The sequence below is a fragment of the Octopus bimaculoides genome, chromosome 2 (genome assembly GCF_001194135.2).
Source record: "Octopus bimaculoides isolate UCB-OBI-ISO-001 chromosome 2, ASM119413v2, whole genome shotgun sequence".
In the NCBI taxonomy this organism is placed as follows: domain Eukaryota; kingdom Metazoa; phylum Mollusca; class Cephalopoda; order Octopoda; family Octopodidae; genus Octopus; species Octopus bimaculoides.
In genome coordinates, this window is record NC_068982.1 from 95870254 (window position 1) to 95887966 (window position 17713).

A 17713-nucleotide genomic window follows, 5' to 3' on the forward strand; every position below is an offset into this window, starting at 1 on the left:
TATATATACATTTTACACATGTAAAAAAAAACCTCATCACGCAATCGAACTGATGAAAGAGCCTCGACCTGGTCGTTCGACATGCTAAAAATAGCAACCTAAATCACATGCCCATTGGATGTAATGTCCTACGTTATCCCTAAAAAGACGGTTTGCTGAAGGCTGGAATGTCATTGATGATAGGTTTACAGTAAAGAATAAGTTTCGTATTCTTTACTAGAAGTAATAGCTTGTCCTATACTTTTACAGGTTTATAATCTTAAGAATATTACTTTTTATGCTTGCATTTTTCCATGTAATATATATATATATATATATATATATATATACACACACATATATATGTATATGTATTATTGTGTCTGAGGAGAGCCAAATATAAAAACGAACATATATATATATACACACACACACAGATGTAGTTGTCTTATAGTAATAAGACAAACATAGAAGTATTAGGATGTATATTTAGGGTGTCATACAAATTCCCATACACTATCATCATTCCCATTTTACATTCATTTTTCATACTATTATGTGTTGGACAGGTCATTGCTCTCTTAAACGGATTGGAGAACAATGACTTGCATGTAAATTTCATTTTTGCCTTGGTTTCTGCAGCTGGATGTGCTTTCTAATGCTAACCACTTTACAGTGCACAATATGCATTTTATTGCAACACCAGCATTAGACAGAATGGAAATAGGAGAGTGGTGGATAGCAAAAGATGAATAAATTAGTGAATGATGGCTATTGATACTACAATGCCAGTGGAAGACAATATGGGTCAAGTATATGGTACACATGCTGATCTGAGGAGTTCCTATATGCATATACATCAAGATAGGTATAAGTTAGTGATAAAGTTAAAAGTATTTATTTCACATTTACAGTGCTATTTATAAAATATCTTTGTTTCAGATATTTAGTGATTTGATTTGAGATTTTAATCCTGAGACTAAAATAATTACATTGTTGTAATAATTTTAGCCATTAAGTTTTGTTATACATTGTCTGGAGAAACTGGTGACTGATGTGGTCCTTGAAATACATAGGCAGGGAAGAAATTCCTGAGTATTCATATTCTAGATAGGAACAATTGGTGATAGTGCTTGGTGGGGAACAGGAGTATGCAAGAGTCAGGTAATCCTAGATGTGGGTAAATAAAAACTGGCCAGCTCAAAGAATAGAAGCCACTATAATAGCAGTGAAGACAGTGAGGAGATTTCACATTTGTGAACTAAAAGTTGAAAATTCTATGCTAATTAATTAGATGGCATTTTGTATGTGGTTTATGTATGTATTAGCAACAGCACTGTCTTGGATTGGGAGAAGTATTACAATGTATGTTAGCAACTGTTGGAAAGATAGAGAATTCTATCCTTGAAGATGAAGGCTAGTCTTTGAGATATAGGTTTGCTATGTTGTAAATGTGACATAGTTAATGTATTGATACTTACTGTCAATGGCTAAATCATAGATCTGATGAAAGACTTTTACATCCATTTTTTTTTCCTATGATTTCATGAAACTGCTGTAATGGCTACATAATGCAAATAATAGAAAAATTATAAGGTAACATATTTTTAAAATACTGCTTTTCATTTTCTTGTCAATATTCAGTACATTATTTCTGTCAAGTCATTCTCATAGCATTTTTGCCATTGGGGCACTTCAGTTTTGTTTTTAACAATATTCCTTTCAGTTTTTGACTTTCAATTGAGATGAGTGGAAAGTAATACAATTGTTATAAAAATTTTCTACAAGAATCATAAAAGTGACATATCTTTAAAAATGTTCAGTATAGAATTAAATATTGATATAACTTTCATTCACTTGCTTCATGGGTTTGGTAATCTATCTCTTCCCCCAAGGTGTGGTGCCATAATGAAGCTCATCTGCCTTTGATAAGTTTGGTTTTATTATTCTGCTGGATGTTCACACACTCTTTGAGAAAATTCTTTTGGGAACTGTTTATTCACCATCCACTTAACTATGAACAGTTAGTATTGCTATTGGTAGCAAGTTTTCATCAGCCTGTAATAGAATTGGTCCTGACCTGACAACTATTTCTGTATTATTGCTGTATAAAATTGCTACTTAATTCACTTAAGTAGGCTCAGTAATCAAAAATCTAATTGATAGAATATTTATCTTAGCATGGTTTGACCAAACAATTACCAAGTCCTGTTTCTTAACTAGTTGCAAAAAGAAAATAAAATCCATACCATGTTCCCTTTTTTATGCTGGCATAGGTTGCACAGGAGTTTTTGAGGCATTTTTTTTTTTTTTTAAGCTAGATGCCCATCCTGAGGTCTACTCTTGGTGGTCTAACACTGGGATTCAGTTTGCTTATTGGGTTTCTCATGGATAAATATTACATTAGATATACTGACTGTAACTTTATGAAGCTGAGAAAAAATAATGTAACTATCATGTAGTCATCTACAGTTCCTTGAATTCAGTTTTGTCTAAAGCTCTCTTGAAATAATTGTATGATGTATACAGTTTGGTGAGCAAAAAGCTTAGGCTCCAAATCATAGCTTCCAGTAAAATCAATTTTATTTTATGCAAGTTTTTTTTTTTTTTTTTTTTACCAACGTGGTATTTTCAGAAGGTTATTCAGCCACTAAAAACAAATTATTGAAAGGCCACATTGTAATAAAATTTTGACATAATACTGAAGTGACCAACAACCAGTGTGTTGTCAAAATGACCCACCCAAAGTATAACATTATCTAATCTTTTTTCTCTGCTTTAGTTTCATTGTATTTTGTTTATCAGGTTATTGATGTAACAGTCAAAGCACAATCTGATAATTCAAACTTGGCCATTGTGCGGGTACCAACAACTGATGATGCCAGATTTGCCATATCTCAATTTCATGGAAAGAAAATTGGTTATAAAAGAGTACATGTGTGTTTAAAGTCTGAAGGAAATTTGAATCAGTCTAGCATAAGGTATGTTTTCTCTTTTTCATTGTCAGAAAGAGTCCTACAGATTTAAACTAATTTATAAACTTCCTTATTAAATTAACCTCAAATGTTTTGTTTATATTTTTTAGACAAGTAGCTTATCGAGGGAATAAGAAATTATGTAACACGATCTTGTTTGACCCCAGGTGAGGCCTAAAGAAACAGACCTATGATCAAAAGCATTCCAGCCATGACTATCTCATCTTAAGAATTTCATATCTGGGAATACATTGTGTGTCGTCAGGTTCAGAGGTGTAGTATAAGGAAGATTCGCCTATTTCTTGTAGGTCAAGTGACTAGACAGTGGCCCTGTTACTGGCTAGTTTATAATATTAACAATGATGGTGAAATCAATACAACTACAACCACAAATAAAATCTGAACCATAAACTTAGTTTGATAAGTTTACCCTACAGTATTGTCTAATTTAACATATAAGAGCAGCTTTCTACCAATGAAATACTAAATAATGTTTACCTGTTATGTAAGTTATGAAACGGTGAAAAAACAAAAAACAAAAGCACATCACCACTTTGCTACTTCTCATATGAACTTGAATCAACAAGCTAATTGCAGTAATTATTAGATGTGCAAGACTTGTAAGATTCTCTTATACTAATACTAGATGCAGGCATGGCTGTGTGGTAAGAAGCTTCCTGACCATATGGTTCCAGGTTCAGTCCCACTACATGGCACCTTGGGCAAATGTCTACTATAGCCTCAGGCTGACCAAAGCCTTATTAGTGGATTTAATAAATGGAAACTGAAAGAAGCCTGTCATGTATTTGTGTGTGTGTTTGTCCTCCCCTCCATCAACTGACAACCGATGCTAGTATGTTTGTCCCCTTAGCAGTTCAGCAAAAGAGACTGATAGAATAAGTACTAAACTTATAAAGAATGTCCTGGCAGGGAGTCGATTTCTTCAACTAAAACCCTTTAAAGTGGTGCTTAGGCATGGCCGCAGTAAAATAACTGAAATGAGTTAAAGAATAAAAGAATCTTGCAAAAATAGATAATAAAATAAAAGCGAAATTAGATATGATAATGCAGGCATGGCTGGTTAAGAAGTTCACTTTGCAGTCTCATGGATTCAGGTTCAGTCCATGGTGTGGCACTTTGGACAAGTGTCTTCTACGGTAACCCTGAGCCAACCAAATCAGTGAGTGGATTTGGTCGATGAAAACTGAAAGAAACTTGTGATTGTGCCTTGTTTTGACATTGCCTGATAGTTGTAAAATGAGTATTCTGTCATACAAGCAATGTCATTTGTTTCCAGTCTCCTATGAAAAACATATGGTGACAATGGGGGGAGGGGAATCACCTTGCTTGGAAACAGGTTTGGTGACAGGGAGAGTATTTGACCATAGAATATCTGCCTCAAGGAATTCTGACCCATACAAGCATGGAAATGAGGTTAAAATGATGTATAGGTAGTAAGGAAGGATAGAAACACACCATGCTTTACTGCAACCATTTGGACTCCTTGGTTTTGTATCAAAGTTCTGCCATGGGTCTTTTTTTTTTTTTCTGTTAACTTCTCTGAAGTTAAAATATATAACACAGGTTTTATTCTGTTGGTTATGTGATAAAGTGGAAAATTATCCTGCCTTATCAAAAAATAGTTTACTTTATATTTATCATGGAGGAGGGATGTTAACACTAGAAGGACCAGACTTTTCTCCTATCTTTAAGGTCCAGAATGTGTCAATTGATGCAAAGATGTATTCCAGTTAGAAAGGGAAAAGAAAGAAAACCTTTATTAAATGTATTAATCTATTGAATTTTATGAATTCAGTTTTTGAATTGTGTGCAATTAAGATTTCAAAAGGCATTAATTGACACACTTGGTCCTTCTAGTGTTGAATGATGATGATGATATATAAGTAAAATGGTTTAAATTATTTGGGGAATTAACTGTTAAAATTTTTCTGTAGATGAAGAAAATGATTAATGAAGAACTAAACCATTTGCTTCTTAGTATTGTAACTTATCTTATTACATGAAAATTCTACCTAGATCAGTAACATGTTAAGTTAATTCAATTATGTCCTTTTAAATAATTATATTTAGTCAAAAGTAAATTGATGGCAATGTAAACACCTGCAAATGTTTTCTAGTTGAATGCTAAAGTTTTTATCTTTCGATTTTTTTTTTTCTTTTTTCTTTGTTAAATCTAATAGCAATTCATTTTCTTCCTAAACCTGAGATCTTACTCCACGTAAGAAATTCAATTCTACAAATTATTAAACATTTAAATTTGCATGTAACGCACAAGGTAAATGTTTGTGATGTTGAAAAGAAAGCAAATTTTATTCATTCTGGTAAACATTCCATACAAGATTTTGTTCAAATTATGAAAATTTTTTAAAGTCAATACTTTTATAGTTTGTTATGACTCTTTTTGCTATTGTTTAATCACATATCAGCCTTAATCAAAGACTTGTAAATCAAAGCTGTTCCAGCTTTGACTGTCCCATATTTTTCCAAACCCTTTTGTCAATGATTTGGTCTTGAAGAAGCCATGTCCAAAGTGTTCACTGACCCTCCAAAGATGTCATAGCTCATAGGACTACATTATCTCATTTCATTAAGAGTGATTTTCTGATTGGTCAAACAGTGGGAGCAGAATCTCCCTTGTTATCTTCATTACTTTCCAACTTAAAGCATATTTGAAATAATTCTCTTCTCTTTTCTGAGTATTACCAATTCATTTGATCACTGACACAATACCACTTACCTTGCTGCTGGTCTGTCTTCCAACAAGGGCCATCTAGTCATCCTAAGATAGGAAGATGTTTGGGATGTGTGATACCTTGACCATAGCAATGAAAGGCCACTGTCTGTTTGTCCAAGAAGTTTCAGCCATCAGTAATCAGTCTGTGACTATGCAGCCCTTCCAAAAGGGATGCAGTCATGAGGAGGACCAGAGAAATGCAATTGCTCTTACCTGTGCTGCTACTTCCATGTGCTTGAAACCATGGAAGTGAAGGTGTTTCATTGTTGCAGATGTGCTACCAGACTATCCAGTCTTTGGTTGCAGATGTCAGTTGTGTGCTTGCAATCATACCTGAATAGGGGGGAGTGAACAATGATTAATGACTTGTACAACAAGTTTGATTGAAGTGATAATGAGTTATGAACTTTCACCCTCACTTTTTCTGGTTCCTATGTTGATTCAGTGGCAGGACAATTGTTGCAATGGCTGGAGGTGAGGTCAGGTACAGTAGAAGAGCCAGTCAATGGGATATGGCCTTGTGGTTAGGGTGTACTTTTCTAGGGAGTATTCCTCAAAAGTGATATCCAAGAATTGGAGTGGTTGTGAAAGCTCAAAGCTCAAGTTAAATGGAGTGTGATGCAATGATGTTTTTTTATGAGTAACATTTGGCATCCCTTTATTAGAGGATGCTTTTGAGGTCTCTGTTCAAGGAGCTGGTGTAGTTTTGGCATATAGTTTTGAGATTGTAATGGATGATGTGTAGTTAGAGAATGTTGGGAGAAATAAAGGATAGTGTCATCTACATTAGAGTAGGTGTTGTTGGATGTGACAGCAAGTTAGTCATTGATGAATAGAAGGAAGAGGGTGGAGATAAATCTGAACCCTATAAAATGCCTTTATAAGCGGAATGATGAACAGAATGAGCTCCATCAAAACATGCAACACTGCAATTCGACAGGAAGCTTTCAATCCAAGAAATGAGACATGTGGTGACCATAGGTTATCAGTTTTCTTATTCACATGCCTGGCACAGACAAAACTTTTGCTGACATGAAGGGCAACCACATTGCTTTCACCAAATTTGTTCAAGAGCCAACTGATGAGTGATTGAGTAAGCCACTAGTGAATCTGACTTTACAGAAATTGTATTGGTGGTCATTAAGAGGAAGATTAAAGTCGTTGGAGAGGCATTAATGACTCTACATTACCTAAGATTTTAGAAGTGAGTGCAAAATTCCAATAGACAGCAGTGAGGGTGCTGTTTTTGAAAATGGGACACACTGTAGCATGTTTCTAAAGAAAGGGATAGATCCTTGTAGAGAGTAAGATTAAAGAGCCTGGTGAATAGAGGGGCAAGTTCTGGAGCACAGTGCTTGAGATTTACTAGAAAAGACATTGTTAGGACTATAAATTAGATTCAGGCTATAAATTAGATTTAGAAAAGAGGAAAAGATCACTGGTGTTTTGACTGTCTGGGTATCAATCTGGGACACATGTAGTGGGTAAGACAAATTGATGCTGGCAAGAGGTTCAGATTCTGCACAGATGGCATCAATGTGGAGTAAATGAGAGAATCACAAGGAGTTGTGAATGTTAAAGCCACTAAGAACAACTTTAGAGGGAAATGAAGAAAGATGTCTTCAGTGCAAGAGGAGGTAGGGTCAAGGATTTTGGTGGTTTGAAGAATTAGAAGAGTAATAAAAGATGCAGCTGTATTTGGGGGAGTGAAGGAGGGAGAATTGAATCCTGATAACTTGTTTTTATTGCTTGCATTTATAGTTGTTGTCTCAAAGAGGACTAGGTTTTATGGTCTGAGTAGGATTGAGAGTGGAATGATTTTAGACACTGGAGAGAAAATTGTCTGGAGGTTTTACTTCTGGATTTATGTATTTTGAGTAAGAGGGTGGCGGTGCATTGAAAGAAAGGTCATGACAACTCCTGGACCAAATGCTTGGAATATAGCAAACTCTACTTAAGGCACCCAACGACCAACTTGGACATGGCTCCTTCTCCACTACAAAAAATGTCTTTAACAAAGGTATTTTTTTGCAAGACTGAAGAATGTTTTCTGATATTCATTAAAGTAAATAATCTAGTGTATGACAATGAATTTTTGAGAAAAATAACTTACCATGATTGACAATTCAATGTAATTGTGTACATCAGTAATAAAAATACTTTATGAAGATATATAAATTTGTTCCAAGCAGATCAGAAGCAATAGCCATACTAAAAGAAGCAAAAGGACATGTTTTGCCACTGTTTAAGTTCATTGAACACTTTGACAGAAGGTAAGATACATATTTTAATCTAACATCTATTTTTGTTAATGTGAAATTTATTATCAGTTGTGATGCCCTTACTCTGAATGAGTTTGCTGAATAAACGTTACTGTCTTCTGCTGTGGTGGTAAATAGAGAAGCTGTATGACACTCTAGTGGTGAGTGAGGATGTGTCTGTCTCTCTGTCTCTCTCTCTCTCTCTGGTAGAGGCAGCAGAGTGAAGGGTGTGTGTGTGCAATGAGGAGTGGAAGTGAAGCTGCATGCCTCTCTCTCCTTTTGGCATTGGGTAAAGCCATGTATGTATCATTGTTGCAGGGGAGGAAATAAAGGTTGTGCAATGCTATTGCATTTCTTCCTTTTTTTAATTTTTCTCTTGTGCTTTGTATACAATGATCCCTACTGTGATCCAACAATTTGTTCATTTCCAACATTCAAGACCTATTCCCAGCCCTACATTTTCAGTAGTTCAGCATTTTACCAAGAAAATATAAGAAACAGCTTTCTGTATTTATCTTGTGTAAGAGAATGCTTGTGTTGAGATGTGTGGGTTATCTTTCAAGTCTGATAGGATTACAAATAGAGCTTATCCATTATCTTGATTGTAATTAAACTGAATACACAAATAACAATGTCTGCAATATTTAATGTGAGCAATGTAATTATCACAACTTCCAGGATGTAACATGTAATTAGTAAGAGATGCATAATTAGTGTGTATGATTATTTCAACTTGAGATTGAAATGCTTAATATTATAGCACAGATGATATAATTTAGTGTCTAGAGTTTGTTCACAAAATTTCAGTTAACTTTATTTGCCATTCTTCTGGAATTGAAATATGTATCAGTATCAGCTATGATTTAATCTCTTAGATATAGACCCTTGTTACTAGACAGTATCATAGACCAACTTCCAGCAAACAGTTCATAACTTAATTCAATTTCCTAATTAAAGATATTTCAATTAACATTTGCTAACCCTTACAAGGCCATCAATGTCATTTCCACAAGTTGTAAATCATTGTGTATCAAAATATTAACTACTAGTGCTTCCTTCTAAGATAGGTGTAAAGCCATAAATTTGAGGAAGTATTGTAATGTTCTTGCTTGGCTGGCTGATGTAAAATTGGATACACTGAAAAGCTATAATCTCAACACAGTATACAATTATGCTAACCACAATGCCACACTGTTGACCGGAAGCAGACTAGGTTCTAATTCGATCATTTCTAATGACTCCTGTGTAACAAACTATTTTTGCAACAAACTCTCATCAAGTCCACCTTGCATATTGCACTGACAACCACCAGGGTTTTGTACAAGAAACTGGGAAGCAAAATAGACACAATATTTCCAGACTGCCATTCACACTCCAAACTTTTTGAAATGTATCGTTCTCATACCATACAACAGCTAGCTAGGGCTACTCAAAGATTTAAAAATTGATTTTATATGGGTGCAAATATAGGTGTGTGGTTAAGAATTTTTCTTCACATCTACATGGTTTCAGGTTCCCTTTTCACAGCTTCTTGAATAGGTTTTTTTTTAAAACCTATCAGGAACCATTCTTGTATTTCGATGATGGACTGACTATATTGCTTAAGACTATCAACTAGTCCATGGGTGCTTTCAGCTGAGCCTACTCAGGCTACTTTGAAATAATTCGCTCACTGGTCTTTGAAAAGAGTCAAAAGTAGCCACAATTTTTCCTTAGCTATAAAGGAAATTGACAAGTTTTTAAGGAGGCCTGAAAATTCTGACTTTTCACTATGCATGCCTTTCTTAAAGGAATTAGTTATTACAAAGGGGTTTTAAGTTGAAATCAGAACCAGCTCAGCCTTCTCTGACCTATGCGAACATGCAGTCAAGTGTCTGCATTTGTATGATTTTTTTAACTTCTGATTTAAGATCAATAAATCAAAATGTGTGTGAGCTGGTGTAATGCAGGGACTTTGCTGATAAAATTACACATAGTAATTATAACCAATTTAAGAAATTCTAATAGAGCTGGCATTTTCTGTACTTCAGGTATTAGCATTAAATGAAAATTAGTTTTAAAATTTAGACAGCAGCATCATATGCAAATTCTCTAACACTGAAATCCATAAATATCCACTCATTTACAAACTTTCACTCCCACGCTCTCTTTCTCTGTATTCCCACTCAACTCCTCCCCACACACACACACACACCTTGTATATCTTCCCTCTCGCTATCCATTTCCTTCTCCCTCTGTATCTCTTTGTCTCTCTTTCCTTTCCCCTTTCTGGTAATTGTTTGATGTCAGTTCTAATTGCAGAGGTGTCAGATAATGATTTATGACCAAAAACGAGTGGGTCGGATATTTATGAAACCATAGTTTGAGATTTGACAGCTACATTGTGCAGGACAAGCAAAACTGTCTGAGATTGTGTTGTCGCTTTGTAAAATTAAGAAAAGAACTTAAACTAGTAACAAAATTTCTTCCATTTTTAGAACAGTTAGAAGGGCTACTATAGAACTGGTTTGAAATTAAATTTCATCCAAAATATATTTAACAAGTGTGAGCAAGGCTGAATGATAAACGTTCATTTCCTGACCACTTGGTTCTGGGTCTGTCCCATTGTGTGGTGCATTGAACAAATGTTTTATACTAGAGCCCTGGGCCAAGTAGGTCTAGTAAATGGAAGCTAAAGAAAACGTATGTGTGAATTCCTATTTTCAACATTTTTACATGTGTTCACTGGTTATAAACAATGGCTTCACTGTGGTGTCATTTGCTTGCAGTCCACCACAAAAACATGTCCAGGCTTTTTAACATGTGCAACCTTTGTAAATGAAACGAAAGGCTTATTCATACAGTATTGTTTGTTTCCAGTTCTCCACGTAATTATGTTCAGGATGTTGGTTGTTTGATAGACTGGAAGATTATTACCTTGCTTGGAAACAGGTGAGGGGTGGCATCAAGAAAGGTATCCAACTGTAGAAAATTCTGTACCAGTGTACTCATATCTTACCTATACAAGCATGGGAAAATAGACAGTAATATATTGTTTTAAACAACTTGAAGCTTCTATTAGTCAGTATTGATCATTTATCTACATCAGCATATACAGTCCTGAACAAGGTATTTTGTGGAAAACTAGCCATTGCCTATGTATACAAGTCTATCCTCTTCATGCCCCTCATATGATTTGAAGGAAAGGTGGCAAGTTTTAGGGCTGATACAGCTTATCATTGTTCTCACAGGTATTATGGCAAAGTGCAAATAGCTGAAACAGATACAAGGTATCTCATCTGATGCTCTCACACTTCTGCCAATCTATCAACCTCAAGTGGTTCATGTCTTTTATCAACTGAATTTGAAATTAGAGCACAGATTTGGAACAAATACTTTGTGGTATTCAATCCAATGCTCAATTAACTTTGCCAGTTCACCACCTGAATCTCAGAATACTATCATTGAAGTCCTTTCTGATAGGTTTTGATTAAAATTTATTTAAACTATTGCTGGTATGGCTGTGTGATTAAGAACCTTGCTTTGCAAGCACATGGTTTCAGGTTTAGTTTCAGTGAAGCATCTTAGGCAAGTGTCTTCTACTATAGCCCCAGTCTGACCAATGTTTTGTGGGTGGGTTTGGTAAACAGGCATAGGTTGAAGTGGCCCAGTTATAAAGAAGTGTTTTACAACTGGATGTGCTTACCCTGAAACTGAGATAGAATGTTATCTATTGATAACCTTCTAATCATTGAAATAGGTTGATTTGGTTAAACTTAATTTTCACCTTGTTCAAAATGACTATAGCCTTAACTCTGTATTGATTTCTTTCGAGGCCACTTTGGCAATTCTATCAATGCCACACAGTGGTCTACTGAACTATAATGAAAGGGTTTAGATGTAAAGGATGTGATGTTGTCATTATTATTCAAGTAGCACAATTTTGTTAAGGACTAACCATTGATAAATTAAGCAAAAAATATCCCACTATTATGATACCTTATGCTTCATATAACAGCCTTCATTACATAGAGAATCATTACTGCACCAAACAAAATTCTTAGTGGCATTTCATCCCATCTTTACATTTTGAGTTCAAATTCCACTGAGAGTGACTTTGCCTATCTTTATAGTGTTGATAAAATAAGTACTAAGTCAAGCATTAGGGTTAGTGCAATTGACTCACCCCGTCGTCAAAACTTCAGGCTTTGTGCCTATAGTAAAAAGGATTATATAGCAAAGTATGTCATTATGCTATTATTTAACATTATTTAGCAATGCAAATATTCCAGGTAGACAGCACATTGTGGTAAATGCCACATAGCTTTATCAACCACTTTACTCCTGACAATACTGTTTCAATAACTTTTCAAGACCTTTAGTAGTTCATTAAATCCTTCTTCTGTTGGTCATCTCTTAGTAAATTTTAAGACATTTTAGATTTTTTTCAATTAATGACTAGAATCAAATATTTATAGTGCAAAAAGTCTGCAATTTGTTGAAGTAGTTGAAACTTCTTTCTTTTTGGCAGATATATTCGTATCTCTAACTGTAGTTGGTCAAACCTGAGGGAATGAGCAAAACTTCTTTTCATGGTTAAGGCACAAATGAATTTACAGAACCTTTTTCAAAAATGATAATAGTGATGATAATTTTAACATTTTCTGTGTCCTTTCAATACTCTTGAATCAGATACATTAAGTTCGTTGATGCTACTCTCTTTTACTCTTTTACTTGTTTGTCATTTGACTGCGGCCATGCTGGAGCACTGCCTTTAGTCAAGCAAATCGACCCCACGACTTATTCTTTGGAAACCTAGTACTTATTCTATCGGTTCTTTTGCCGAAGCGCTAAGTTACGGGGACGTAAACACACCAGCATCAGTTGTCAAGCAATGTTGGGAGGACAAACACAGACACACAAACATATACACACACATACATATATATATATATATATACGACGGGCTTCTTTCAGTTTCCGTCTACCAAATCCACTCACAAGGTTTTGGTCGGCCTGAGGCTATAGTAGAAGACACTTGCCCAAGGTGCCACGCAGTGAGTCTGAACCCAGAACCATATGGTTGGTAACCAAGCTACTTACCACACAGCCACTCCTGTGCCTATATTGTTGTGGCAAAACAGATTGTAATTTAATTTGAATGAAAGAATGTGAAATTAGAAGTCCTTCAGTATTTTAGATAGAAACTATTTCCTAATATTGATTAGGAGATGCTATAGGCTACTCTTTCATTTCTTTAAATTTTCGCACACTCCCTCTGAATTTTAGTTGTGCTAATATTCATTTTGTTGTTACATTAAATTTTCAATTTCATTTTCTCTAAACTATAACAGAAAATAATAGGCTATGAGAATACTTTCTCCCTCTTTATTTCTCTCTCCCACCTGTGTTAATTTTAAACAATTATTAATTCAATGTAGGTGGAGAACATTCCCTAGAAAAAGAATCTTTAGTTAATTGTTGTTGTTGTTGGCACTCCGTCGCTTACGACGACGAGGGTTCCAGTTGATCCAATCAACGGAACAGCCTGCTCGTGAAATTAACGTGCAAGTGGCTGAGCACTCCACAGACATGTGTACCCTTAACGTAGTTCTTGGGGATATTCAGCGTGACACAGTGTGACAAGGCTGACCCTTTGAATTACAGGCACAACAGAAACAGGAAAAAAGAGTGAGAGAAAGTTGTGGTGAAAGAGTGCAGCAGGTTTCACCACCATCCCCTGCTGGAGCCACATGGAGCTTTAGGTGTTTTCGCTGAAACACTCACAACGCCCGGGCTGGGAATCGAAACTGCAATCCTATGACCCCGAGTTCACTGCCCTAACCATTGGGCCATTGCGCCTCCACTTTAGTTAATAACAAATACCAAATCTGGAGAATGCTTACTCTAAATGCATTACAGCACACTTGTTTCCAAGTTCAAATCCTATAATTGCCTTTTTTTCTTTATCTCTTTAGGTTTGAAATATTACAACTGATTTCAGCCCTAATGTGAAACTAAATTATAATTGAAATTATATGTAAACAATTTCTTTTTCAGTTGTTAACAAATATGTGAAAATTTAAGAAAATATTGTATTCAAACGTTATAGTTGTAATAGTTATAGTAGTTTCTTATTGTTACATAATTTTGGATAAAATTTTTTTTTTAATTGCATAAAACAGCCATTTTAAAATGGAAATCCTTTATTTTTGAGCAAATATGGTCACTTTTAGTGCTGGAAATTAATATCCAAATCAATATCAGAATCACTTATCTAAAAGCCTCTTTTACAAGTATTATAACTGTTTATAATGATTCACTTGATTCTTCTTGCCCCCCCCCCCCCTTAAAAAAAAAAACAATACTCACTAAAAATTCGACTGCAACTTTTTGGAATTCCTTCTTTGCCCATATTTTCTCAACAGGTGTCAGCGTTTTAGTAAAGTTGATAGGCATTGCACTCCTTTTTTTAACATAGTGTACAAATAACATAGAAATATCCCTCTGAAAGTCTGAAATAAACTAGTTATAATTGTGAATATCTGAAATAATTTCATTTTACTCTTTTGCCAATCACACAACTGCTTTAACATGAAATATAACCTTTCTCATTTTAATTGAATTCTACATTGTTTTACAGGCATCACCGTTCTATCACTGTATCAGAATTGTATAAAATGAAAGGCATTCTTGAGATTAGAGAGCAAGGTGGAGCTGGAAGAATGGTTCATTTAACAGCATCATTTATTGCTTCTCAAAAAGAGGATACCAAGGTAAAGTTAACATTTACCTCTTTTAACTTAATTGTTCCTTACACTTAGATTATTATCTCTAGCATTTTTTTTCATTCCCAACTGTCATCTCATTCAATTTGCTAGTATGCTTTGTAGAAGTCATGAATATTACTATAATCATTTCCTTCTTTTTCTAAGGTCAATACTTCTAATTACTCATTGATGGGTTATATCACATTAATGCATTATACAAATATTTATCAAAAAAGTTTCTTTCATTCACACTAAAACAGTTCTTAAATTCTAAATAGGTCTTCATTAACATGCCTATGAATTTTCTGTAAACTTATTTTCCAGATACAAGACTCTCTAGAATCTTCTATCTGTCCGATCCATTGTATTGGAAGTATGACTGAAATAGTGCAAACGCTTTCAAGTAACTTTCTCCCAAATGTGAAAATCAGACGCACTGATCTGGCATCCCAGCTGAAAATTCTATTAGAGAAACATAGAGGCAGCATCCCATTAATGAGGTATGGTTTTTTTTGTTTTGTCTTGATTTTGTTTTGTTTTCCAACCTTTCAGCATCAAAATAAACTTTTGTCAATCTTGTTAACCACCAACATAAAAGAACATGTTAACTGTTGTGGCATGTTACAACGTATTAATTTTCACCCTAGTTTCAAGAATTAAAAACAGAAGCTACAATATCATTGCATTGGTAAGAACTTCCACTTTGAATATTTATCTGCAAGTGGGAGCATTATCAAATGGCTAGATGCTTGGTTAAGCATGAGGCAGAAAGGAAGGGACTTGCCCATGATTGCAAACTGAAGTTCAGAAGCATGAAATGTTTAGAATTACAAGACTGTTAGTGAGAAGGAAGATATCATGGGTGAAAAGTGTTTACAGAATGATGAATGCATAAGTGCCATTGATATGGAAGACAAAGTGGTATGAAAGTGCATTTATAGCAGGTTGCTGAATGTGGAGAATTTTTTGGAAAAAGAGGGGCTTCTTTATGCTGATCCTATTCGGGTACCAGCAATTCAAGCTGACAGCAGCATGTTAGATAAAGCTATTAAAGACATGAAGAGAAAGTTAAGAGTAAACCACAATCTCTAGTATTTGTTGACGACTTGGAGAGGGTATTTGAAAGGATACTATATTGTATTTGGTGGTTATTAAGGAATCTGTGTAGCTAAATGGCTTGTGAGGGCTGTACAAGCTATGTACAATGATGCAATGAATAGTCAATAATGATTACAGTGACAAATTTAGCATGAAGGTAGGACTCCATCAAAGCTAAGCACTCTCTTTTTCCTCATAGTCCTGCAAGCTATTACAAGTTTCAGACTGGCTGTCTATAGGAACCCCTATATGCTGATAGTCTAGTTCTCATAGCTAAATTTATAGTAAAATTAGAGGAAATTTCAATCATGGAAACTAAACAAAGAATTAAGATGTCTTGAGATAAACTTGGCAGAGCCTATGGTATTAGTGAGTAGGAAAGAAGACAGGACTCTGATATCATCAGGGTTCTGCTCAATATGCTTAAAAGGAGTAGGTATAAACTACATATGTTGTACCCATTGTAAGATTTAAACACAGGAGATATAGTGGAATCTCAGGCAAACTAACAAAGTAAGTTGCAGATGTGACAGATGCACTGGAGTAGTATACTTTATGAACATACCAGAAATATTCTCTTAAATGTCCAGATGGCTCACTAAAATTAGTGAATAGCTTTTGTTACATGGGTGTAATTATCAAGGGAGATGGTTGCTCTGAAAGTATTGCAGCCTGAATAAGAAGTTGGGAAAAGTCGAGGGAGCTTCTACCATTGTTGGAAGCAAGTCTTTTCGTTCAAGTGAAGAGTAGATTGTATGATGTTTGTATTGGAACTACAATGTTACATGGTAATGAGTTTTGGACCTTAAATGCAGAGAACTTGAAAAGACTGGAAAGAAATGAAGCTAACATTCTGTTAGACGTATAATGTAAGTGTGCATGAAAGACAATGTATTGAGACAAAAACTTGGCATAAGAGGATTCAGATGTAGTATGCAAGAAGACTGCTGGTATGGATATGTGGTGTATATGGATGAGGACAGTTGTATAAAGTGCTGATTACTTAATGTGGATGGAGCTTGTGGAAGAGGGAGAACCAGGAATACACAAGATGAACTGATGAATAATCTCAGCACCTTGAACCTCATGGAGATGACAAAGAACTGGGGTGACTGGCAATATGCAGTTCTCAAGAAGGTTCACATATCTGGGCAAAACTGACCTTCTCATACAGTCTGTCTTTTACTCTGAGTGAGAGGCCCTTTGTCACCATCAGAAGTAAGAGCTCTCTAAACTTTGCCCAGGCTATTCTTATTCTAGCAGCTACACTTTCAGTGCACCCTCCCCCGCTACTAACTTGGTCACCTAGGTAGAGGAAGCTATCAACTACTTCTAGTTTTTCTCCCTGGAGTGTGGCAAAGGTTGTTTTCTGCACATTTTCAGTGTTTATTGCTCCTTAGCATCTGCCACATACAAAAACTGTCTTCCCAGTTAGCCTTCCTTTGATATTGCTGCACCTTTTATGTGTCCATAGCTTGCACTGAATACATCTTATAGAGTTTCTACCTATGTTTTCTCTACAGATTGAGCAGGGCCATCTACCTGAAGCGGTTTGTATTTTGTCTACCTTCCTACTTATTAGGACTTTGGTTTTAGCTAGGTTGACTCTAAGGCCCTTCAATTTTAGTCCTTGCTTCCACACCTGAAACTTCTCTGGTTCTGATAGTGACTCAGCAATTAGGGCAAGGTCATCAGCAAAGAGGAGCTCCCAGTGGCATCCCGTCTTGAATTCCTGTGTTATTGACTGGAGGACTATGATAAATATGAGGGGGCTGAGGACTGAACATTCGTGGACTCCTACCTCTACTTGGAATTCTTCACTGTACTCGTTGCCAACCCTCACCTTACTGACAGCGTCCTTGTACATGGCTTGCACAGCTCTCACTAACCACTCAT

General features: G+C 35.4%; 1 protein-coding gene across 4 annotated transcripts in view; it reads left to right on the top strand.

Annotated features, from left to right (window-relative positions):
- LOC106873218 (meiosis regulator and mRNA stability factor 1) overlaps nucleotides 1-17713 on the top strand; it is a 55221-nt gene that overhangs the window by 9667 nt on the left and 27841 nt on the right. For 3 of the 4 annotated variants that reach the window (XM_014920473.2, XM_052978480.1, XM_052978478.1), the window contains 4 exons: nucleotides 2785-2960; nucleotides 7899-7982; nucleotides 14593-14725; nucleotides 15044-15219. In XM_014920473.2, the coding sequence (XP_014775959.1) occupies nucleotides 2785-2960; nucleotides 7899-7982; nucleotides 14593-14725; nucleotides 15044-15219 (569 nt within the window). The remainder of the gene's footprint in view (nucleotides 1-2784; nucleotides 2961-7898; nucleotides 7983-14592; nucleotides 14726-15043; nucleotides 15220-17713) is intronic. The other variant, XM_052978479.1, reaches the window with a different exon arrangement.